The sequence below is a fragment of the Cyrtonyx montezumae genome, unplaced genomic scaffold, assembly GCF_038088225.1.
Source record: "Cyrtonyx montezumae isolate F1298 unplaced genomic scaffold, pur_monq_1.0 scaffold_21, whole genome shotgun sequence".
NCBI lineage: Eukaryota > Metazoa > Chordata > Aves > Galliformes > Odontophoridae > Cyrtonyx > Cyrtonyx montezumae.
Genome location: NW_027071948.1, coordinates 420,654 through 446,667, shown reverse-complemented (window position 1 = coordinate 446,667; position 26,014 = coordinate 420,654). Strand labels below are relative to the sequence as shown.

The 26,014-nt window shown below is 48.5% G+C and overlaps 1 protein-coding gene across 10 annotated transcripts in view; it reads left to right on the top strand.

Moving 5' to 3' along the window:
• CAMTA1 (calmodulin binding transcription activator 1) overlaps nt 1-26,014 on the top strand; it is a 190,784-nt gene that overhangs the window by 38,087 nt on the left and 126,683 nt on the right. For 6 of the 10 annotated variants that reach the window (XM_065737853.1, XM_065737854.1, XM_065737855.1 and 3 more), the window contains exon 1: nt 4,218-4,281. Coding sequence is in view for 4 of the 10 variants with exons in the window: in XM_065737857.1 (XP_065593929.1) it covers nt 4,214-4,281 (68 nt within the window). In the remaining 6 variants the exon portion in view is untranslated. Of the gene's footprint in view, nt 1-4,213; nt 4,282-26,014 lie in introns of those variants that run through there. The other 4 variants (XM_065737857.1, XM_065737856.1, XM_065737859.1 and 1 more) reach the window with 1 other exon arrangement.

Sequence of the window (26,014 nt, the reverse complement as noted above, 5' to 3'; positions counted from 1 at the left end):
CACTGGGAGAGGGATGGGCGCAGGGAAAAGGGAACGGCCACGACCACGTGTCCTTTTGGCTTTGCTCTCTTGATAATTGAACAGCAAAGATGAGGACAGAGTTGGGTTTTCAAAGCCTGGGTCTTTCTCTTCTGACCTTGCTGCTGACACGCTGCCTTTTGTTTGTAATCTTGGGCAAGAAGCGACTGAGAGTTGGTTTGATAGGATCCGAGTGCAAACAATGGCTCGCCTGGAAGATACGATGAATGGGATTTAATTGAATTTTTTGTGAAGACATTGATTTGACCCTGTAAGACACACAGACTGAATCATTATGGGAATTAACACACATTAAAATGCGGGGATTTTTTTAATCAGGGAGCTTTTATTGTGCATATAGTTTTGTTTTTAATTATTTAATGACTTTGTGTCTCATAGTGATAAATCTATTTCTTCCCCCTTTTCTAAGGGAAAAATGCTGTTGGTGTCATAAAGTGGTGTGAGCAGTGCTGGTGAATACTGAATCCTCATTACCAGCCCTGCTTGTACTGTGAAGCTGAGCACCCATAGCCTCACGCTCCCAATGAGCATCTTCAGCTGCTGCTGAAATATCCACGCTGGACCACTTTCTTCTCATCCTTTCAGTTTTCTTTCCTATGTGTATGGGTCACGTCTGAGCAGGAGTGCTCTCCTCTCCATCCAGAATTGAAAGCCTGGTTTCCTCTTCACGCTCCGCATGCTGAGGGCTGTGCTGGTTGTTGGCAGCAGGAGCTGATGGGCTCAAGTCTGGCAGCCCTCAGCCCACGTGTGAGTCAGAGGGGCTTTGGAATGGGAGTGGCAGTGGCTCTTGTGTGGATGCTACAGGAGCAAACCCGAGCAGGTTTAGGTTTGGTGGGGGCTGAGGTGCAGCTCAGAGCCACTGGGAGTGGGAGGACTGGGTTGGCTGGCTCCATCTGCTGCTGCGGTGCGCTCTGACCTGCAAGCAATCCCCTGCTTGCTCTGTTCTGCTTTCATGGCTGCACGTGTCTGTGTCTGGAAGGTCGGCTCTCCATCGCTCGCTCTTTCTGCTGCAGTGGGTTTGCTGCTGCATCTCATCACTGCGGGTACAGATATCCCTTTGTCCGCTTATCTCTTCTAGCATTAATTTGTTTCGTTGGTAATGTGACTGCATTAAGGGTTGCTCCACAGCCCCCGAGCTGCCAGCGCTGCTGTTGGCTTGGTGAAATGAATTTCTTTACTACTTTAGTTGGGTTTGGGGGTGTGATGATGCAAGGCTGATGGACACTTCAGCACTGGCTGCTCGTTCAGCATCTGTCCTGGCAGCAGCTCGTCCCTCCCAGCAGAGCACTGTCGTTCCCCCAGGCCTGCTCCTGTGCTGTGGGGCACCCTCAGCCTTCTGCCAGCCCTGCTCACTTCATGCCTTCTGCTGAAAGCTCTTCTTTTTTGTCTGCCTTTTTTTCCCTCAGCATTTGCTCCAAGTATCACTGAGCATCACTGAGTCATCTGTTTCTTGCGGCTCCGCTACAATGTGAGGTGGTAGACAAGAGATTATTTTCCCAGATTCTCGTTGCTTATGTAGTGACAGAAGTTGGCACATAGGTGTCAAACTGTAAATAGGAATTTCTGCTCGTCTGTGCTCCGCGTCGTGTGGAGCAGTTTGACTGGGATAACTTGCAGCCATTTTAGCAGGAGCACTGCTGAAGTGCTTTGGTCTCATGTATGCTGCAGCTGTGGGCAGTGGGGCAGCAGGAAGCGTTCTGCTGGCCATGGGGCTCAGCCCCATAGTGTGTGCAGGGGATGCTGGGGCTGTGCTCATCCTGCCCTGCCTCCCCGGCTGCGTGGCTCCTGCTGGTTCTGCGTATGGGGAGCACACGGAGCGCAGAGTGCTCTGTCTTCTTGCCGTACGTGTTAAGTTTCTACCACTGCTGTGAGCTTGGTTTTCCTTGTTATCCAAGGTATTTCCTCTGGAGGAGGGAAATCAGGCTGTAATGTATCATTAAGCAGAAGGCCTCTGGGAACTCCTATCCTGGCTGATGTGAATCCTGCTTTTATCCTGTTAGAAGAATTGAATTATACATTTTGAATTGTCGGAAGATGTAGCTCTGGGTCTGGCTGGAGCCACTGTTCCTGTATTACCGGAGCAGGGGCAGGAGGTCCCGGGCCGCCTCGGCGGGCAGCGCGCAGCGTGCACTAGCCGTGTTGCTGTGGCCCACTCGTGTCCCTGCAGCACTGCTTGCTGTGTGTTCTGTGCTCCGTGTGGGGCCGTCCCAGCACTGCTCTGCTGCCGTGGGGCTGACACAGCTTGCAGAGTCAGAGGGCAAAGGCACTGATGGTGCGTTCAATGGAGCAGTGCTCCGGAGCTGGGTGAGCACGGCCCTGCACTCTGCTTTAGGGAAGTGCTTTCTGCCCTCAGATGTATGACCACGCTTTTCTTGTGCTCTTCTTGGCTACCTGAAGAAAGAAAAGCCCTCTTCACAAAAGCAGGAGCTGTATGCCTCCGGCACACGGGCAGTTATGTGGCTGTTCTTTATCTCTGACGCTTCCGTTTGTCTGAGTGGGATGATAATGGAGACTTTAAATCTACTTATTCTTTTGTCTGCTGAAATGTGCTGAGCAAGTCCAGGTCAGCCGAGTGGAGGTGAGGGAAAACAATTTTTCTGCCTTTAAATAGCAGCGTTTTGTTGCTGCAGTTCTTCTCTTCAGTGACAGTTTGGGGATGAAGACCTCAAGCACGCGGCACTCAGACCAGCTGGGAAGGGAAAGGAAATAAGGCTGTGGGTGAGGACTTGGATTTGTGAGCCCGAAATGCTTTGCTTTTTGGTGCTGACAGTGCCGTGGTTCGGGGTTGGTTTGCCATCAGAGCTGCTCGCTCCTTCGTTCTCCTCGTGGTAAAGGAGCATCGTAAGAACAGGCGCAGTCCTTGGCCAATGTGAAACGCACAGAACCCGCGCGTTGCTGCGGGACCCCGAGGGTGGAGCGGCACAATCCCCATCTCTGCTCGAGGGATCTGTCGCTCCCAATGCCTGCTCACACCACCTGCCACGGGCAGCTCCACCTCAGTCATCAGGGTCTGCAGCCTCCACAAGCTGCGCCCTTGGGTGCGGGTGCACACCACCGCGGAGCGCCGGGAGGACGCGCTGTGGGCCCCACGCGGCAGCGTTGGTGTGGAGCATCCCGATGGCAGTGCCTCTTTCTGCACGCTGCCGGTGTGTTTGGAAGGGTGCAGGGGCTCTGGGAGGATTTATTTGCAGTGTAAACATGTTGGTTAGGAGTCATTAATATGACATTCACACAGCTCTAATAAAGCACGGAGCGCGGAGATCTGGCACCGCTGAAACACCCGGAGGACATTACGGATGAGTCTTAAAACCAAGAGTATTGGAAACAAGATATTTTTACGTCTCGTTTGGGAGCAATATAATTGCGTTGTGTGGCTCCAGCAGATGCTTGGGCCAGCTGGTTGGAGAGCACTGCGGGCTTTTTTTTTTAGCTTTGGTGCTCTACAGATAAAACCCTGATATAGAACTCTCATTAAAAAAAATCACAAAGCCCTTTCATGGTGGGAAGTCCAGGCCTCGTGTTGGCATTACACACAGCCTGAGCCACAGCCACCCCACCCTGCACCCACGGCTCTGGTGTGGGGCCCACGGCCCCACGGTGCTGCTCCTCCCCCCCAGCTGGGCTGTGGGCTGTGCGGCCCTGCAGGTGGGAGCAGCGACTGCTGCGGATGTCACCCCCTGGCTTTTTATGGCAACAATTAATAATTCAGCAATTCTCTCCGCAGTGATGTTGTTCTATTTATAAATATTTAATTCAGCTTCAAGTGTCCGTGTCTGCACTGCCTTCCCCCCTCCGCTGTCGGGTCCCAGCGTGGGCGCTGCAAACCCTGCGCTGCCTTTCTCCTTTCTTGTTGTCTTTGAGGTGGGCTGTGGTGCTGTGGATCTGTGCTTGTAGGGTGGCACAGCCGAAGCAGAGTGGGAAATAGTTGCACTTTTAGCCATAATAAGGCATGCTCTAGAACAATTCTTAAAGATCCCCATCCCCAGACAGAAATGCGTTGTTGTTATTGTACATTGTAGGAACTTTCATGGCAAAAGGTGTGAATGTGGTTTGAGCTGCAGGTGGACGTGGGGCTGCACTGGTTGGAGGCGTTCAGAAGGGTTCTGTGTTATCAAACTCCCAACTTTCCCAAACAGTGACACCAATAACTTTTTTTTTCTGCATTTCTTTTCAGGAAATTGCAGCTTATTTAATAACGTTTGAAAAGCATGAAGAATGGCTAACAACCTCCCCTAAAACAAGGTAATGCTGCTAATAATTCAGCCTCTGAAATGTACATTGACTGATTTCCACTGACTACTTGACTTGCTAATCAATTCGTTGGCCACAAAGTGAGAACTCCCAGTCATGCTTGATGGCTTGTGACACCAAAGTCTCATTAATTGACTTAATGAGCGTTTTATTGAATGGGATCAGATTGATTAAAAATAGAACAGCTGCAGTGTTGACAGGTTAAAGTTTTAACTTGATTGTTCGACATTTAATTGTATCCCCTCAGATGAACGGGTTTTAAGGACTCTGAGTGAGGTTGCAGGCTATTCATCCTGACAGCACTCCCTGCAGCCTCCAACTTTAAATAAATAAAAAAGCACAAAGCCTTCCCCTGTGCTTTGCCTGTTGAAAACGCATTCCCTGGGATTGTTTGCATTTTGGTGTTTTTCTTGTTGGGGTTAAGTGTTTGATGGCGAGGAGATCCCAAAAAGCCAAATTAACAGACGTGTTTGCAGTTTATTATTCAGTAAATGTCATGTATTCTTCTCACTGCCATAAATGTTTAACTTCTCCAGTCCCATGGGCACCGGTTCGTTAAGTTTAGGCTGCAGATGTTTTCCTGGTATTTCTTGCTCTGTTAAGACTCCGAGTTTTGTTACTTACAGAAAAATTACACTTGCTTTCCAACACTGCTTTGCCCCCCCACATTTCAAATCCACCTTCTAAATTGGGAACCCATGTTCTTCTGTATCAGTTCTGTGGTGGTTGAAGGGCCAAGAAATGTGGAGAGCAGACCTTTCCTGCTGATGACAGCAATGAGTTTCTTTTTTTGTCTTTGGAGTGTGTAAATGCTATGTTTCACTCTGCTCCCTGGCTGCACTACATCAGGTAATACAATAATATTAGGAAAGATTATTTTCTGACCTGGCTGATACTCCCAGTATTGGAGATGATGCTGGTATCTTTGTGGTGTTGTGCTGGGCAGCCCCATTCCTCGGCCAGGAAGCACCATGCGTGGTTGGGGCACACACAGCACTGTTCAGGGCAGATTATCAGAGTTTGTAGTGGTGTTTCATGACTTTAAGAATTTGTTTTGCTAAAGGCAGTGCGTGGAAATGCTTTTCCTATTAATATTACAATACCTGCATGTTTATACTTGAAAGAAGTAATGTCCCAGGAGACACGGAGTTGTGATGGCTGTTCAAGGCCCTTCTCAAATTGTTGAGTTTTGATTTTTTTTAAATTTATTATTATAATTAATTGGAGCAGTTTAATGCTGAGTTGATACAATGAGGGCTCCTGGTATTAAAGAATTAATGACATCGATCTTGCACTGAACTGGAACATTCTCTGTTCTTTGTTTGCTGCTGTGGGTGCTTCTAATTTCCTTTCAGAAATTTAATAAAAATGAATCGCACCACTGACACTTAGAGAGTTTCTTAATACAATGATATATAGTATGATTTGAGGAACCACAAGACCTCCTGCCGCTGTCCCAAGGGGGCTGCTGGAGTTGTGCTTCAGGGTCAGGTTGGTGTCTGTGCTGCTGTCTGCACGAGGAGCCCTGGGCAGGCTCGTGTTCTGGGAGCGTGCTGTAGGATCCTGTTGGCCGGGGCAGGTGGGAGAAGGGCTGGGGATGCCCCATAGCCCTGCTGTGCACAAGCACGTGCTCGTCTGCTGATGTCTGCCTACTGAAAAAGCTCCTCCAGCCTTGGTTTCAAGTGTGGCCTGGTATTGCTTAGGGTTCCTTTAAGCGTGGGTAGTTGCGATCTCTGGCTTGGTTGTGTGTCCCAGAGTTGGGATATTGCGGAGCGAGGTGTGTGAGTGCTGGCTGCTGGGTTTCATTGCGGTCGGGTTGAAGTTGTGGCAGAGGAGCTGTCAGCGGCCGGCTCAGCGCGGCGTGGCCTGGCAGGCAGCAGGTTCTGCAGTGTCTGATTGCTGATCTTAATGCACGTGGTGGGAGCAGAGGGGACAGTTCATCCCGAGCCGGAGCTGCGTGCCCGCACCCCCTCCTCACTGAGGGGCTTTGGTGCTCACGGTGCAGTACGAGTGGGATGCAGTGGTCCTATGGCAGTGCTGTGGTGGGGTTAAGGGAACTGTAAGGGAACTTTTAATGGTCTCTGAAATGGCTTTTTTATGAAACTTCTCGTTAAATGGCTCTAGCTGATAAAATATGCTAATAAATATACCGGAATATTATTAAAAGTGTCTTTCAAGCTTTCCAGTTTATCAACAGAAATTAACAAGCATCTCTCACTACGCATCGACCTTGATGTCTCCTTGTAATGGTGTTTGGTTACTTGATAATTTGCCAGATAATCCGCAGTGGGTATTCCACTCATCAGTGCAAATTGGCGAAGCTTTTTTTTTTTGCTAATGCAGCAATACTGAAATCTCTGACATTTCCAAGTCAAAATGCAAATCATTTAACAAAAATTACTTGACATTTATATATCAAGTAGAACGTAATCGTTATTTACACTGGCATTTCAATGACAAAGCTGGCTCTCTTCGCCCAGGAGTTCAGTCCTGTGGAGGTGCTGCTGTTGGCTTCCCAGTCCTCCAGTCGCTGCCTCAGCTTTGCACGATGCACACCTTGCAGGGCGCAGTGCTGTGTGGGCAGCAGGAGCCGCACGGGGAGTGCTCCGCTGGGCGCAGGGCTGTGGCCGCGCGGCCTCGTGCTCACAGAGGGAGTGCTCCGCTGCTCTGGGAAATGCATTTCGGGAGTGTGGAAGTTGCAGCGCTGCTGCAGAGCCCTGGAGGTGAATGCTGCTCGGGCAGTGCTGCAGGAGCTGATGCTGCAATAAGCCATCGCTCACACCGAGGGAATTCCCAGGTGTGGGTTTTAAGCCCTGGAAGGAACCGAATGCCATTTGTAGGCAGCGAGACTTGGCAGTGATGAATATTTCTGGAACGAGAAAAAAGTTCAGTTGCAGCACACCCATACAAATCAATAGCGATTTGCATACGCTGTCAGTATCCATTTGCAGTAATTTAGTCGTACTTATGCTACCTACTGCGTTATTTTTAGCAGCTTTATTTCCCTCTCCTGGCTTAAGGAAAACAAGCGTTGCTTTTCATTTAATAGACAAGGACAGTGGGGCCATGCCGCGTTTCCTACTGATAAATTCTGACCCAATAAATCACCACGTTGTCAGGACCCGCTTCGTCGCAGCAGCTCAGGAAGGTTTCACTCCGTTGGCAGCATCTGGTGGGGACCCCCAGAGCTGCCCTGACCCCCAGAGCTGTGCCCGGTGAGTCTGGGCAGGTCCTCCCGTTGGGCTCTGTGCTCTATGGCATCGTACACATATATCATAATTACATTACATCTCCAGCAGCCATTTCTATCGGAGATTGCCGGGGGCTTCGAAAGATAAGTTGAGATTTTGCAGTATATTAATTTCGTATTCAATAATTAATAGTAGAATTAATTGAGTTATTCAATTTTCAGGTAAAAAAAATAGGGTGATAAATATTCATAACTTATTTTATTAAGGGAATTTCCATTTCCTGTGTCATTAAAGTGAGATTAGCTAAGGTTGGTTTTAGTGAAGGCTGAGAACAGCAGTGCTTCAGAACCCATTGCTGTGCTGGGCCGTGCTGCGTGTTGTGCTGAGGCTGCTGTGTTGTGTCTGTGTGTTTGCTGCATTTACTCAGCTTCTGATGAAGGGGCGGGGGGAGAAGCACAGTTTGTATTTTTTTATTATTATAAAAATCTCAAAACTTAAGAAATGATTACCATAAGAGGTGCCCTCGGCCCCCTCGTGAGCCCTTTAATCTCACCCTGTTGGCTGCTGGTTACGTCGCAGTGCTGCTGTAGTTCACCCTGATGTTTCAGTTGTGCAGTGAGAGGCAGTGCTCCTGGTCACAGATGAGCTCCTATTTTTGGCTGCTCGTGAGAAAACTGTTGAAGAAAAGCCCTGAGTTTCCTGACTCTGAAGCTCAGTGCGGGTGAGGAGAGCTCTGAAAGGGCTTAAGGCTCTTTGCTGCTGCCCAGGCCTGAAGAAGTGCCACACTGGCACGTTCCTGGCTGCAGGTTTTGTAACGCTACTCTTTAGGAGGTGAGAAGCTGCTGCTGTGCTGTCCTGGAGCAGACGAGGTGGGGGATGGGCTGCGGTGGGATGGAAGGTGCTCCTGAGGCTGGCAGCAGTGCAGCAGAGTGCAGGACACGTTGGCTGAAGGTCACACGAAGACAGCAGCATGGTGGCTGGTCCCAGGGCACCCTGATCTGTGCTTGTTCACAGCAGTGAAGAACTCAAACTCTTCTTAGAGATCCAGCTCATACTTTGGAGGGCCTCGCTCATTCTTGCAGCCCATCCATCCCACAGGATGTGTGACCCTCAGCCTTCCCCATGTCCAGTGCTGAAGGTCTGTGTTCCCTGCCCTGCTGACAATTCTGTTTACATGTTTGGGGTCCTGTATGACCTATTTTTCCTCCATGGAAGGAAATGTGCGAGCTGTCAGCTTTTGCTAGCTTGGGATGCTGCTCGACATAATCCCTGCTAAATATGGCACATCTCCTTTTACACTTTAACGGTTTCATGGCTCTAAATGCTTTCTTCTTGCTGCTCTCAGTATCCCCAACTTCTTTTTTCTTTCTTCCCTGAAGAGGATGAACTGTATGGGGATGGTTTTAATGGACATTGATTTGTATAGATTTTTAGCCCCTGTGGTCCATTGGAGTTGAGAAGCCAATAATTAATTATTTCAACAGCTCGTTCCTTTTGTTTTAAAATGACCAAATAGCAAAATTGCTGGTAGCCATCAGGACACGTGGCCCAGATCTGGTCGCTGTCTGTAAGTATTTCATTCAAATGCTCTCCATGAATTATTCAGACAGGGTGGCAGGTGAACGCTGGTGCTACTGGCAGGCTTGTCTCACGTTGTGTTTAACTGGTGACTCAGGAGAGTGGCAGCACTGTGAAGGACAGAGCTAGGGATCTGCCACAGACAGCACGAGCCCTGCAGAACGTGGACTCATCAGGAAGAGCAATTATCTGATAATACAGTGATTGAATTATTTGGCAAACTGCTGTCTGCCTTGAGCCCAACCCTTGGAAAGCTTTGTCCCATCGATAGACACGGTCCATGCAAACATGTAGTGTTTCTTTTCAGTCAGAAGTGGCATGCAGAATTTGGCCAGACTCCGATTATCTCTAGGTAAAATCTAAGAGGGACTGAGAGGTTGGTGGGGGTCTCAAAGGCGGAGTCCTCGTGCGGGGCTGTGTGGTCTGAGCTTCACAGACCATGAGCTGAATCAGATAATGGCTGCTGTTGTCCTGCTGGAAGAAAGATTAAAAATGCATGTGGAGATTTTGTTTTGGTCTCCTGGTGGCCAGAACCAGACTGTCTGACACGGTTACGTACCTTGTTTCTAGGGTGAGGAGTATCAGGGAGTAGGGATGGTTTTCCTGCTTCAGAGAAGCTGTGCAGAAGGACTGGGAAAGCAGTGTTGGTTCAGAGTGTTTTGGAAAGTAGCAAAGTTAAAACTTCTGTCCTGTTTGAAGTGCTCTGTGGCTGAATTTATATTCTAGTATGATAGCAAAGGAGCGTCTTTTGTCCAGGAGGTGAGATATGCAGAAATAACCTTTAAGTTGTTCTTAATTAACCTTTAATGATATTCTCTCGCTTCTCCAATACATTCTCTGCATCAAAAACAACATACAGAGAGTGTCTGATGCTGCTTGTTGCATCTCAATGGCCCTCAAATAGCAGCTGATTAAAAACAAACTATTTATGGGTTTATTTATTGACAAAGACTTCTTTCCTCGAGGAAACCTGGTGCTGGAATTTAAATGCTGATGGGGAAGGCATGTCTTATGGCCAGAATGTGGATGCTTCTCTTTTCAGACAGGGACAGTGCTGGTAGTGTGATGCTTATCATAAATACAGCACGATTTCAGCTGTGCTCTGGTGTCAGTGAGTGCACGCTCAAGTCCTATAACTGTTTCAGCACCGTGTGAGAAGAGCAGCTTTGATTGAGGGGAGCTGTGCGTAATGGAGGACCTGCTATTCAGGCTTGAAGAATACAAATTGATTTGTATAACAAACTGTGTTTGTCAGAAGATGAGGAGCTCACTGCAGAGACTGATTTTTGTGCTGAATAAGAGTGCGTGTAGGTAATGAGTAGGCTTTATCTTCATGTGGAACGAAGGATGATTTGCTAACCAGGTATCTGCTGTGTCTGACGGATGTGCCGGCTGCTCACATGCACGCTGCTTTGCTTGTGATCTCCTGTGCTGATTCTCCTCAGTGGGTTATGGTCCTGGTGGATATTTACAGAAAATTCCTTTCTTTCCCCCCTGGAGGTCCATCCCTTAAGCCAGGAGTTTCTATTTTCAGTTCTTGTGTACCTGAACAGCAGAAGGCTGCTGTTCTCATTGCGAGGCACTAGCTTCAGCTTCTGGTTGTATTCTTCCCCCTCTCTGAGCTTGTGCAGAACTGTGCTTTTACGGCTGAGGTGGTGCCATCGTAGGCTGTTTTGCACTTCTGCTGCCAGAGAAGCAGCAGGAAAGGTGACATCTGCAGCCCAGGAGGCATTTGCCTTGCTCTGCTGTCTTTGAAGTCAAGGAGGATGCCATAACTCAGGTGATCCATGGTGAAACTGGGACCTGTGGCTGTCACCACAGCTGACACCTTGCAGTGTCTCCTTTCTGTTTGCTGTGTGTTCTCCACTGCTTGTGGGATCTCTGTGAGACTTCGGATGTGTCCTACTCCTCCTGCTGGGGGGATAAATGTTTCATAAGAGCAGTGTTTAGTGGTGAGGCCTGTGCTGCTGCCTGTGTGCCCGCACACATGAGAACGCACTGTTTCATCAGTGGGTTCCTGCTTTGTTCCTTGCAGAGGTACAAGGATCCTGCAGCCCTGCCACCGGCACGGGCTCTGCTGGAGCTCGGAGGTTGGCTGCTGCTCCGGAGGAGAGAACCACCACACGGCCTAGAGATCTGTAAAGTGCTTTGCAAATATTCCATGGGAATGTGGAGAGCTAGTGGCTCTAACAAGTGGCTGTCACCTGCTGTGTTTACCTGTGGAGTCAGCGCTTTTGCATCACTTCCTTTAAGCATATTAACACACTGCATCTGTTTTGCATTTAAATGGAAAGATTTTCCAGTGTTGTAATGGCACGAGTGGGGCTGATGTACAAAAGGACAATTGTGGAAAGGAATGTGTAGGGCATCCGTCCCTTGCTGGGGGCAGATGCACACGGGCTGGTGGCACTGCGATGGGTCTCAGTGGTTTTCATTTGCCCTTGGTGTGCAAAACCCTGAAGTTGAACTCTCATGAGATGACCGTGAGCCTGGGACGTGGTGCGCTGGGATTCCTGAGGGCCTGGTCCCCGTGAGCTGCATCCCGTGCTCAGCCCGGCTCCCAGGAGGAATCCTGTGTGAATTTCTTTTTAAGACAACATTCTTCATTTTAGACATGTTGCTTCCAAATTGCCAAGTGCCTATTTGTTCCAGACAATTGTGGATACAATCAGCAAAGTAAGCAGCGCTGTAGGCTTTAATTATTCGACTAATGGGCAGTGACTGATGAGTGGGTGCCCCAGCTGTGCAGCCCTGTGCTGCACGAGGGATCTGGTGCAGCAGTGCTCCCTGCAGCGCTCCCATGTGCACACCGAGAGCTCACAGCCCTCACTGGGGCTCTTCAACCACAGCAACACCGATAGTTTCTCATGGTTGGAAAAGTGCTCTGAGCTCATGCAGTCCATCCTCCATTCCACCCCCACCACTGCCCACTGGTGCACGTCCCTCAGACGCCCCCTGACCCCAGCAGCCCTGGGCAGCCTGGGAAGCTCTCCCTTATGACAAAGCTCATTATTAGTGTCCTCTTCCTGATGTCACCGTCAGGTGCTTAAGGACACATTTTTCCATTTCCTCTACTGTTGCTTTTCTGTGCTTCATCCGCTGACTATTATGTGAGTGATATTCTGTTTCCCTGTGGCTTTATATACTTTCCTGTGGGTATAGATTGGTTTTGCAGTGTCTGTACATCCCCCTGCTTGTATTTACAGGAATCTGCTGTGGGAAACTCCTTGTCCATATCAAACCAACAAGGAGCACAGCTGCAGCTTGCGGGGTTTGGCTGCGTGTGAGGCTGATAGGAAAGGATGCTGCTGGTAGTCCTGCGGACCCCAGGATTTGCTCAGTGTTTCTGATAGCTCATTACCAAATCACCTTATGATGATTACTTTTCAGTCCTGAGTTCTGTAGCTTTACAGGAGTCCGGCAGCGATTCTCACGGGGGTGCAGTTGGTGAGCACTCCTGCACTGCAGCAGTGCTCAAAAATAATTAAATGTTAAATTCCACGTGGAATCTGGTGGGTCGGCAGATGTAGCGGCGTGTTAAACTTTATGTCACTTAAAAATGCTTTTCGAGTACATCAGAGGGAGATCATCCAGCTGTAAAATTATCTGCTTTATGACACTGCATCACAGCTTTGGTCTTATTTTAATTAAAAGCGTACCTTAAATCTAACGTTCTCAAATGGCTTTCCCCATGCCTTTTTGTCTCCTGTAATTTACTGTCAGAATGCTGAATTTCGTGGTCCTTCTGAGAGCTTTTGGTGCTGCTCATGGTGGAGGAGAACTTTGCTCATGGAGATGTTAGCTTGTGCAGGGCAGTGCGTGCCATGCTGGGTGCGTGCTGGACTGCAGCTCGGTGTCACGGGCCCGTGGTCATTTGATGCTTGTCCCCAGGTTGGGGTGGGATGGGATGCATAGGGGATGTGGATCCTGAAGTGGCCTCGGGGTGAGGAGCCGAGCAGCAGAGCCCTGTGGTGTGCTGTCTACAGAGCACAACTACAAACCATTAACCATGCAGGTTCTGGAATTAAATAAAGCTCCTGCTCCCAAGGCACTGCACGTGACGATTCACCAAGTTTTGCAATGTGATTTATGTTTAGCTGTAGGATTATTGTTTTCTATTGATTCTGAGGGAAATAAAACAGCAGTAAAAGCCCATCGTAAGCCTCCCAGTGGAACCTGGTAAGTTGAAGCTTTCCTACAAGAAATACTGTGGTCTCTTTGGTGGGGGACTTCTGAACCAGCAGCCCCACATCCTGATAGCGTCAGGTCCCCAGCTCTCAGCCCAGGCCTGGCCAGCTTTGCCTAAAAGTGACTCTGCTTACCTGGAAAGCACCGACGTTGCAGTCCTCCCTAGCATGCCATCCTGGGGTGTCTTGTTTGCTTCTTGCATGCCTGGCACTTTTACAAAATGAGTAGTGAAATCTATCGAGTCTGTCAAAGCTGTCATGGCTTTTTGCTGGGGAGCTGAGCTGTGCCAGTGTGTACTGCTGGTGTTTTGTTGTTGTTTTCTGGCCTAATTTAGCGTTGCTGTGTGCAGTACAAGAACAAGCTGGCTTTATTTTTAAAACAAGCAGTGAGGATTTCTTGAAGATGACTTGGGATGCAGACAGGGGCGAGCAGTGCTCGGACTGCACCGTGTGCTGTGGTGGAGCAGAGGAGGAGCTCTTGTCTGCACTTCCTTGTAATGAAAATGAAGGCTTGGTGGATGCAGTCAGTCACATATCCCTGTGCTGGGGTCAGGAGCCATGGGCACATCGCATCTGAAGCCTGGATACCAGGCTGCTGGTGTCCTTGCTTTACAGGGAGCCCAAAGGCAGGGCATTCCCAGTGTCCAGCTGCTGGTGCTGGGGGTGCCACAGGGCTGTCCTGGCCCCTCCAGCTCGGCTCCTGGTGGGCAGCAGTGCTCTGCTTTGTCAGGATGCACCCGACTGCTGCCAATGAGAATGAATTGGCCGTAGCGATATTCCTGTATTTGTTATAAGTGTCAATGATGAGCTAAATTAAGACAAATAAGGCTGTTGCACTCACTGTTTAATTTGCAGATTTTTAATGAGACTAATAACATCTGTACTTGTTCCATCTTTCTGCTGTCTGGTGGACTCCTAGCAGGGCTGACGGTTCACGTCCAGCTTGCTCTTCAGCAGCACTGAAAAAAATGGGAGTTTGCAAATGTTGTATTGAGTCATTTGCTTTTGCCTGTCTTTACCTTATACTGGTGGGGAGGTGGTGCAGGTGCCAGAACACAGCATTTACACGTGGAATTGTACACTGCACTGCAGCAGCAGAGATGGGCCCGGCCCGCCCTGCTCCCCCAGAGTGGTGACTGCTGTCTCCTGCGGTGCTCCCATCGTAGCTGCTGTGATGTGTTGGTTTGAGGATCGAAGTGATGCTCAGCAGAGTCCACGTGCTGCTGTTTCAGTGCCCTCTGACAGATGACCATTTGTTTCTCATCAGCTGAGCCTCCAGCAATGCAAATGTGTTGTGCAATGGGGGTCTTCTTGCTGGATAAGCAATTAGCTAAAGTAAACTACTCAAAGGGCAGATCTTGCAGGGCTCTCACTCTGTAACAAATGAATTCATTGACTTTGTTTTGTGTTTGTGGCACGTTCCCTATATTTTACTTAACTTTCTCACTAGCTGAAAAGCTCCTGTGCTTCCTCTTGCTCTTTGCTGCCGCACTGAGCAAACAGGATACTGTGACTTGATTTACAGAGATACACATAAAGGAGGTTAAGTGATAAGAAGACGTATAAAGGCTCTCTCAATTAGGAGAGACAAAACTTCTTTCAGCAGAGTGTCTGCGAGTATCTGTGGCATCCCCTTATCTGGGGTGTCATCAGACATTGGCTGCAGCTCTGCAAAGCCTGGGCAAAGCAGTCTGTGCTAAAACTGCAGGAGGCTGTGGGGTGGAATGGTGGTCTGTGCTGTCCTACAAAGGGCTGTGATGTTGGAAGCACTCAGTGTGGCTCAGAGCTGCCCTTAGTGCTCCCTGCTCAGAGCTGGGAGGTGAGTGCTGAGCACAGCCTCCATCCCCAGCGCATCCATTGGGTGCATGCAGTGCTCGTGTTGAGCACTGCTTTGTGCGGCCGCGCTGAGCATCACGTCCTTTGGAAGTGGCTTGGCTGAGCTGGAACACTGAGGAAGCAACTTCATTAAAGAGCAGTTACAGAATGATGAAAGGTGCCTGCCGTGGGAATGAATGGAGCCGTGGTGCTGTGCAGCTCGCTTTCATTGCAGCGCTGGCCGGGTGTTTTGTGTGAGAATGGTGCAGGGCACGCAGGAGCTCACTGAGCTGCTTCCAGAAATGATCCCTTTAGTGTGGGGTGGGAAGCTGGCAGCACTCAGCACCCCCTGCCTGGAAGCACCCGCAGTGCCCCGAGTGCGGCACTGCCGTGTGCCCGGGAGCCGCGCGGGGCTCCTGCTGGAGGGCAGTGCCATAAATCTGGTCGGGAAATGCTTTCAGTTCTTAATTTTATAAACTAACATCATTCTGTTATTAATTGCTCTCTGTGATTTAAACTCTGAGGTGACGTTAACACCGAACAGATTTTAAAGGTTTTATTTGAATCTTCACGCTGTTATTAGCAGTGCATTACCTTAGGTTATAACACACAGCTTCACCTCATGCTGTCGGAATAAGGATTACAATTTTCTGGCCCCTTTGGTGTCCCGGGTGACTCATTAAATGATCTGGCCAAGTCGTTGGATTTATTTACAGTAAGTAAATTAAAGCTGCAGTACAGATCTTCGCAGTGTAACGGGATTTGTGAGCAGCTGAAGGAGGTTGAAGCTGTTGGACCAGTTACCACGAAAACATTTTGTGTGTGAGGGAGGATTTGCTTCACTGAGCAGCACATCGTCCTGGCCGGGAGACGCTCGCGTTGTCTTTTTCATCGTCACACCTCTTGTTTCTGCTTTGTAGTGCTCGGAGGGAAGCTCCTGGGAAGCACTGGGGTGGTGCTGTGGGGCAGGGGCAGTGCTGGCCCAGCAGGAGCGGCCTGCTCGCTCACAGCCATCCCAGCAGCTCTCACTCCTGTTGGGTTGATGCGTTGGAACTTCAAAAGTCCCATCTGTATATGGGAAATCACTGCCTGAACTAGCTCTGAACCATCACTGAGATTCCTTGAAGCAGTTTGGTTTCAAAAGTAAAAATATGACACACAAAGCATCACTGCTTTATTATTATTATCTATCAAGTTATTTCTTTCCTAAGCCCTCCTTCATCAGCAGTAAATCTGTTTCCTATTCCGTCTCTGTTGCCTGGTTCACTGTGGATTAGTGTTTCTCGCACTGCCGAGCGTTTTTGCTCTGAACCAAATCTCTCTTCTCACAATAGATTGCCATCATATAACATAGGAACTATTCCTCCATCTCTTTAAAAGCCCTGCTTCATTAGCTCAGTGACTGGTTGGTAATTTGCAAAGTCACTTTCCTAAGTTTTAATACTTGCTGGCAGAGCGTCCTTGTAATAAATGTATTACATCTCAATAGCGTTAGGATTCCATCAGAAGTGGGAAAAATCAGAAGTGGTTGTTAGGTCTGACCTCGGGATCAGCCATGCCAGGGGAAGAGGGGATGGGATGGAGATGGGGACCTGCGTGCATGGGAGTGTTTTATATTCATGGAAAAGGCCAGCTCCCTGCTATTCAGAACGCTCAGTTGCAATGAAAGTGAATAAATTGTGTGTGCCCTTCCACCCCTGGCAGTAAAACATTCCCACCATCTTCCTCCCAAAAAACTGACGTAAAATTAAAGGTGGTATTTACATATTTCAGCGCGGTTTCAGTTTGGTCAGCGCTGCTCAGAACGTTGGGAACACTTCAGTTCTGCTACCAGGATGGCACCATCCCTGGAGGTGCCCCAGGCCGTGGATGGGCCCTGGGCAGCCTGAGCTGCCGGGGGCACCCAGCCCACAGCGTTGGGCTGGAACTGGGGGGGCTTGGAGGTCGCCCAACCTCAGCCGTGCCATGGCTCCATGCTGCGGCTCTGTGATGCTGTCACAGTTTCACTCTGTTGTGGCAGTAGCTCCTCGTGCCCTGCAGGGCCCGTGCTGACCATGGCTGGTTTAGTGCTGCACAGCTCTAGATGGAAGCGCTCTGGAATACGTCACTTTATTTCAGGAAAGTATTCATGAGAGATTTTTTTTTTCCCCTAAATGAAAATCATAATTAAGTTCCTTAATTATTTTCATAAATTTCACAACATATGCATACGTGGGGACGTTTTTTCTTTTTCTTCCTTTTTTCCTTTAGTTGCTTTTTAAACGAAGAGACCTTTCTTGCTGAAACAAGAAGGATGAGATGGCAGTGCTGGCTTGCACGCATCCTGCATGCTCTGAGGGGGACGGTGCAGTAACGCTGACCCGGGGAGGTGCTGCTTTTGGCAGAGGAGCACTGGCTGTGTTTTGGTTGGTGTTTTTAAACCTGCCTTGTGCCTTTTTTAGCAGTGCTTCTGGTGCCAGCGTGTAGGGAACAGCAATCACCTGACTGTTCGCTGTCAGCATGAGCTGAGAAAATAACAGAGGAAAGAGCCAAACAGTGGGTCTTTAATTAAAGAGTCAGCCAACATTTACCCTTAGATGTCTGGCACGCTGCACGAGGCTTTGAAATTGCGATTGCAGCTTGCCATGTGGGTGTGACGTGGAGTTTAAAGAAGAGATTCACACTCACTTAGTTGATCTCAAATTAGGGTGCGATGGAAAAAGGATTTGCTATTATTAAAAGTCAGCTTCAGCTAAATTAATCTGAAAACATGTAATTTTATCTCAACTAAAAATACCACAAAGTAATTAAATTCAGAAATGGGATGAGCTGGGAAGGTATAAGGAACGATAACCATCCGAATAAAACAATAATTGAGTTGCATTGTAAACAAAGTCCTGTAGGATTTAAGGTGCTTTTAGAAAGTTGGTTCATTATCAGCTTTTAGTCAGGGATGCCTCACGGCTTGGCACGTTTGGAGACATGGATGCTTTTGTGTGTTTGTGTGTCAGCACATGAAGGACCATCCGTGTATGAGAGGGCGGTGATGGGGAGCTCTGAGGATTCCTGGGTGGGGGATGGAGTGAGGACGTGGGCGCAGTGCAGCTCTTGGCTTGGCCAAGGAGCCGGGTGCTGTGGGATGGTGGGGTGCTGGGGACCCTCCCGTGACCAGCTTGGAAGTTGTGTGTTGGTGATATTGCCTCGCCTGCGTGGCACCACTGTGTTGTATTGTAGATCATTGAGGTTGGAGAAGACCTCTAAGGTTTGCAGTCCGATTGTCCTTTCACCACCAGCAGTGCCCACTGACCCCGAGCACTGTGTGTCCCCTTCCCTTAAACACCCGCAGAGATGGTGGCCCCGCTGCCTCCCCGAGCAGCACTGCACCACTCCTTCATCTGGGAAAGGTTTGCAGGAGAAAGGCAGAAATGTTTCCTTCCCATTTGCTAAAAATACTTTGCTCCTAATTCTGAAAAACAACTTTATGGGTCTCCATATTTCACAGACCATAACTAGATTACTACCTTTTACTGGAATACTCTGTGTTAATGAAGACCGACTGGGATTACATAATAGATTTCCTCTGAAGAAGGCATTATGTGGTTATTTTTTACTGTCTGGCATTCTAGTTAATTGCATTGTCATCATTAATTGATGGAACTAAATTGGTATAAATAAATAGATTACTTTCTCGAGGTTAATCTGGAAGATGGGATGGGCTCCCAGGGGTGCTCAGCCACGCGTCCCAGGCAGCACACGTGGTCAGTGCAGTGGAAATGGAGCACGAGGGGTCGGCCCCACTGAGACGTCTGAGAGCTCACCTGGAGCTGTGAGCATTAGGAACTGATGAGGGGGCGATGGTTCCTTCTGTATGGGAGCAGCAGTTTGAGCGGTGCTGGTCTCAGAGCTGTGGTTGGGCTGGAGAAGGGATCTTCCTCATGTGAAGGAGCGATGGGAGCAGGCAGACAGATGTGCCTGAGCCCATTTTCCTGGGTGCTAATTTTAAGGGCATGTAAATGCACGTTGTCTTTAAAATGTGCAAACACATGGATGCTCACGTAGACAGAAATAAATTATCAAATACTGCAAGGCTCAGCTCCTGCTGGCCTTCCTGTGGAGCAAAGTTGTGCTTTTCACAATTTTAGGAGGTAGCTGTTGGCATCTTTGCAAGTTCGACTGTCATACTTTTCTGACCAAATCAGAGCTGTAGGTCTTTGGCATTGTGACTGTGTCCACCAAGAGAGCAATCAATAACGCAGAATGATAAAGCAGTTCTGGAAACCCCATAGGTCTATTTGGAAATACAGATGAGATGGACTCCCCTCAGCACAACAACAGATATTGGGATGATTAATATGGAAGCAGCATAAAGCATTCATGAGTTGTGAGAAGTGATTCTCAGTAAATCAAGTAATGTCCCCGTAGGAGTAAGGACAAATTGAGGGCTAACAAAATTGATAAAGGTTCTTGAGCAAGAAAGAGATGAACACCAATTCTTTCAAAATTATATTTCAATGAGTAAGGTTGATTCAGCCATCCTTCCCTGTGCCTTGTACTAAGATTTAGGTCTATAACACGTCATTATATCAAGAAATAATTTTCCAGAAGCCCTTATAGCATTTTGTATGCATTTTCTTTAATGACAATTTTGATATTCTAGCTTTTTTCCTATGTTGTTACAAGGAGGTTTCAGTTGCATGGCATACTGACAAGTTGATAAAAATTCTTTCTGATTTTTTTTCAGATCTAGGGTAGAGTTTTGAACCATCGATGTATGAACTATCACATTATTAAAAAACGGTTCCAAATAGTGTTGTTAGCCTGCAGCTTGGGCTACAGATTGAGCTCTGGGACAACATGGTTTCCAGAAGCGTATTCCTGTTCAGTGAGCCTGATGAAAAGGTACAAAAAACAAGTTCTGACTTATTCCTTTGATAAAAGCAAAAGAGCTCCTCTGTCGTGTCAGAGAAAACCATGGGCATGAAGGGTATTCCCATTACTGACCAAAAAAATACCAGGCATGATTTCAGTGGTAAGAAGGGGGTGGCAGGATGCTGTGGGGCACGGTGTGGTGTTGCGAGGCGTTGCGAGGGCTTTCAGCCCCATTTGGGGAACTCGGCCCAGTTGCCAGGAGTTGGACTCTGATCCTTATGGGTCCTCCCAACTTGGGATGTTCTATGATTCTGTGATTCTGAGATCACATCGGAAATGTTAAAAAGCCATCTGGTAATTGAACTCCTCCTTATTAATTCTTTCTTGTACGGATACTTTTGTGATAAATTAATTTCTAAGTGTGAATTTCCAGCTAACAGAAACCTCAGAGCCTGAGTCCTATCTTTCATTTGGAGATAGAGGAGAATAAAAATCTTCAGCGGGCTGGTTGTAGCTTTATGTGTGTGTCAGATAGCAGAGCAAGGAAGACTTATCCCAACAAAAAAAAAGTTTGGAGGATCACCTTTAACTGTACCCAACAAGCCAGATGGGACTGGTGCAGCCATGCCACGTTGATAGTCTGAAACTGCATCCTCGGCGAGGGCTGATAGAGTCTGTATTTACATAGGGAGTGCTCTGAGCCAAAGGCTCTGTTTGGACTCCAAAATCCATGAAGCTAATGGAAGTTCTTCCTCTGACATAAAGGGTTTGGAGTGAGGCTGCTCTTCTGCAGAGCTAATTTGGAAAGCATAGACCAGTGCTCGCAATCAATATGGCATATATTTATCCGAGCAAAGTACATCAAACCACGCTGTGTGCAGAGTGATTTAAAGTAACGCTTAACCTATAGCCTCCCTGGAAATTCTTTCAAGCTCTGTAATGAAGCATTTCTTCAGTAGATGTTTATTTTCCTTTTGTTGATATGTTTATGGTCCTGAGATGCAGGTATTTGAGTCACGAAGCATGTCTGATAAATGGAGGCAGAGGAACGAGTTGTGGCGATGTGGGATGCTTTGTGGTTTTGCCAATGCAGGTTCTGGCACTGCTGCTCCTGCTTCTGCATTTCCAGCCTTTGAGAGGTTCTTAATGTTCGATATTTTGGGCCATTTAAGATCATAATGGCACACAGAAATTGTTTCCCAAAAAAAAAAAATTGTTCTGAGTAAGAGTTTGGCTGTCAGCGTTTTCCCAGAGCGCTGTTTGTTACTGCAGAGCACCCTAAGATGTGAACTGACAAAGGAGGGCATCCAAATGGAGCTATGGAGGGACGGTGGGCAGCCCATCCCTGGAGGTGCTCAAGGCCAGGTTGGCCCTGGGCAGCCTGATCTGGTGGGGCACCCAGCCCACAGTGTGGGTTTTGAAGGGGATGGTCTTTAAGGTCCCCTCCAACCAAAACTGTCCTATGGCTCTATGAGAAAAGAGCAAGGAGTGCTCCTGAAACTAAAGCACAGAGGGCCCTGAACCTTCCTGGAGTGTGGCACGTGGTGCCAGCACAGCTGGGAATGTGCTCCCACAGTCCACTGTGGCTGTTTCAGTTGTCAGCATTTCCTGGTTCTTACAGAAGTGCTTCACTTGGCTGCCCATCAACAGTCCGGTCATATCACACTGATATGTGCCTGTTCAGTTGTGTTTGGTTGGAGCCGTAGGTAATTACTCTCATAGTTAATGAACAACATTAGTTTTATTGATGAACACTGAGGCTTCATGCTGGAAAGAGGAGGTAAGGATTAAGTTTTATGGCCTACTGCTGCTATGAAAAGGAGCATCGAGACACCAATTAATGTCCCCTTGATGGGATTAGTCATTGCATTAACTGCAACTCTGGATAGAACTGCTAGGTCTGTTATTTTGGGTTTTAACCTCTTGAATTTTGTGGTTACCAGGTAAATTCACTTTTCTCTTAAGCGCAGATTATATTTAATGCTGAAGAAAGAAATGCAGTGTGTTTACGTTTGTGTTGGGTTTGCATCTCTTCCTGCATGGGTGAGAAGACCTCTGCCCAAGTCTTTGTTTCGTAAGGGGAGGCTTCAAAGGTCGGAAGATTTCAGATGGGGGATTTGGGGTTCCTTCAGCTGCCAACTGAGCACCTCGACCTGGAGACGTGCTGGAGCGCTGCGGGGGGGATGCTGGTCTGTCGCTGCTGGAGGTGGCTCGTTCTGGGCTCTAATCTCCTGGTAAGCCATTGGTGCGGTGGAGGAGGGATGTCAAGGCAAATGAAGACTTGCAGAGCAGCATTTCTCAGGGGAGAAATAACTTCTGTCATCGGATTTTTTTTCCCTGTTATAACAAGAAATGAGAGATGAGGTATTTCTAAAAGTTGATGTCAGTCAGAAGGAATCGCAGCTGACAGTCGCCATGTGTCTCTCCTACCCTGCAAGTAGGAGCTGTGATACAAGGGCTTCAGATGCTGCACATAGCACAGAGAGGAAATTAATAGAAGGTTTATTTGAAACCCATCATCCGGAATGTTTGATAGCACCCAGATGGAGCAGAGCTCTCCAAGATAAAAATGTGCTGCCTGGATCTCTGCGTGCCGTGGCTTTAGCCGGGATGGGAGGCACTGGGAGCTCCTGCACAGCACCTCCTGCTCTCGGCAGAGCTTCCCTTCCTCCTCCTGCGGGCAGCAGAGAGTGTGGGCACTGCAGGTGGTGGCTGCTGCTGGTGGACGGCTTCAGGAGGAGCTGACAGCGTCCAGTGGGGCTGGGGATGGACTGGATGCGATTCCCAGCAAAGCAGTGCGACCCGGAGATGTGAACTGAACAGATGATGCTTTTAAGCAAATTGACTGAGTACTGGATGAGGGATTTAGGGGACTGCATCGTTCTTTTCAGATGTTATTATGTACGTTCTGTGAGTGTAAAACGCCCCGTGTTGGCCGCACGCTATTTTTCTCGTATTCAGAGAGGTGTGTGATTTCCCAGGGGAATCGTTCCTCAGTCCCCCCTCTTTAGTTTAATTAAGTTGAGGAGAATATTTTGAGAGGGGCTTTCTTTCTCAGCGTGGCAGAGTACTCCTTAGGATAGAACTCCTGCCCTTTCCCCGCTGCCATCCCGTGCAGCCGTGCTCGTCTCGCTGCGCTGACGCTGTTCGGAGGCGTTTTCTGCTCTGGAGCTGTGGGTGCTGACGGCTTCTGGTAATCTTCAGACCTTCTTTTGTGGGTTTGCTGCTGTGAAGGACAGAGCATCCTTAAATACTGTGTTGGTGGGCAATTGAAATGATGGTGGGATGATGCCATAAAAGCCATTTTTGGAGCTGTGGACCTCCTCGGGGAAGGGTTCTCTTTCTGTCTCTTTTGGCACTGCAATATCTGCAGTTCCCTTTCGGCAAGGAGAGCTCCCTCGGCAGTAAAACATGGTTTTCATTAAGCAATATGTCTGACATTTACCAAATCTTTATGGACAATTTAGAGGGAACGAGTTGCATTGAGCAGCCTTATTAATACTGCAGTAACGTGATTAGGGGAACATCTCGGTCATTTAGGCCGCGGGGCTTTAATTTACGAGCACAGCAGAGAGGCGGATGTGAAGCATCAGCTGACCAAAATATCTTAACCTTAATTTCTTTTCTCTTTGCTCTCTCCTTGTGTGAGTTCCACGTTCACAGCAAGATGAGAGTGCTTTGGATTTTTTAATCACATTATTTGCTGGGATAAGAAGCAGAAGCCCCTCCGCTGGGGCTGGGGGCAGAAGCGGACACAGCTCTGTTCAGCCCCGTGCTGACGTTCCCTGCAGAGCCCACGGGGACACGCTCAGAAAATAAGTGTGAACGTGGAATGTGGTGTCTGTTTCTGGGCCATAGCAGGAACAAGTTGGGCAAAAATAGCTCTTCTGCCGCTGTGCCCATTTATCTGAGAGCTGTGGTGGTAAATAACAGGAGGAGAGAGGGAGGCATCTCAAATCTCATCAATACTTAAGACAAAAGGCTCTCTGCTCTGCAATTATTCTTCCTGTCCTTTTCCCTCCTTGCCCCAGGCCACAAACAAGCAACCTAAATAGAGATCAGGCAGCTTTTAAATGCCACAGACTCATAAAAGGAAGGAAATTCAAAGTTGTAAGGGAGCCTTCTCTTCGCATGCTGGGTGCTATTCCGGGCTGTGGTCAGGCAGGCTGTCCTGCAAGCCCCACGCCGCGGGGCCGGCGGAGACTGCGCCGCTGTGGGCTCCGATCCTGCCCTGCTGGCCCGGGGCTGCGGGAGCGTGCTGGGCTGGGGATGGGATGCTGCACAGTCACATGAAAATGCTGTTTGATGACTTCGTGTTGTCCTGCATTCGTGAGCCGCGGTGCTGCAGGCTCGAGGCTAATCCAGCAAGCTGCTGTTAACGTTCCTGAGCTGCTGCTGTGGATCCAGGAGCAGCTTTAGTGCAGGAGAACGATTGCTTTCTGTGAGTGATGCCGTGCAGAGGATCCCACCTTACTTAGGATGCAGACTTACAGGCACCACTGAGCAGACTGGTGGGAAACTGCAGCCCCAGAGCAGTTGGTGCTCAAAGTGTGCAGCTCCTTCCCCTCTTTGAAGGTGCAGGTGAAGCCTCTGCGTTTGGCTTCAGCAGTGCCACCTCTGGAGGAGACCTGAGCTCCGTGCCCGCTGTCCCAGGGCTGCTATCAGCCCTCCATCTGCACACATCAGTTTATTGCCCTCGGCTGTGCTTGTGCAAGAGAGATAAGCGCAGGAGATCTTCCCTTTCTATTTTTTCCCACAGGAAGAGAAATATAGCAGCAGTGTATATCAGGTTAGAATTGCCTCTCATTTTATGAAGATATCTTTAGAAACCAGCTGTTTTCCACAAGCGTTGAGCCGACTCGATACGCTGCGGTCGGAATCGACAGCTCCAGAGGTGCTTAAGAGATTTTGGTCCATCGTGTTTTATTTTGTTTTGTATAAATTTTGTTAACTGCTTTCCAGTGACCTCTGACTCTGTTCTTTTTTTACCACAGAAATAAAACAACATGAAACTGATTTCAGCCTTGCAAAATCACAGCAAGGTTGCACAGCTGAACCTCGTGCTCTTCTCACCCACTCCCTCTGAAATGAGGAGTATTCGACTTCCATGTCAAAAATGTTCATGATCTCTGTAGCAGAAGTGCTCAGTCATGTCCTGAAGCAGTGATGGAGCACTGGTGGGAAGGCAGGGCCAGCCCAGGGGAGCTCAGGTGCATGCAATGTATGTGATGGAGCAGAAGGGATGGAGCCGGGATCCAGCCCTTCCCAGCCCTCATTTAAGGGTTGGCAGTGGAGGTGAGGGTTTCTTTTGCTGGAGGTCCCTGTGTGGCTGAGGCCTTCTGAGGGCAAGCAGCTCTTTTCTCTTGTTCCTGTGGCTGTTGTTCTGGGCCTTGTCCTCACTTGCTGCAGCCTGGGACTCTGCCTCCCTGCTCTCGGTGCTGCTTTCCATCGTGTTACAGCATTGCATTCTCTGCAGGCTGGTGGGACTTGTCACAGTTAGTTGGTAGATTTGTTGTCTCCTTTGCAGGATGGAGGAGAGGAGGAGTTGCTGGGGAGCACTTGTGGTTCTGTCACAGGTTATTATAGGGTTAGGGTTATAAAACATTTGCGTGTGCAAGGAAAGCATCCCTAATTTCTGTACTGACGAGGGCTTGTATCATTGCAGCCTTAGGAGTGTACCCATGCCATAAGGTCTGTGATCTGAAAGGTTTTCTTTAGTTTTCACCACATCCCATCCTGGGAATTAATAGGAATGCAGGTGAGAAACCAACCATGGGGAAAGCAGTGTCACGGGGGTGTTCCCCTCTGTCTGGAGGGACTTTTGTCCGTGCTGTTTGTATGGGTCCAGGAGCTGTGCTCCATCGTGTGTCTCCGGCCAGAGGCTTCCTATGGAAGTTGTTTATTGCAGCTGCTGCTAATGTTGTTGTTTTTCTTTCTGTTCTTGGTGTTCTAAAACCAAATTACTGTGACTAATGTACCACTGTAAATTTCTGCAGCATCTCCAGCACTGCTGTCTGCGTGTGATGCATGGTGTCTTTTTAGTGCATTTTTAATATTACAGCAGAAATGCCCCTTCAGTGCATCAGCTCAGCGGATGGCAGAGCG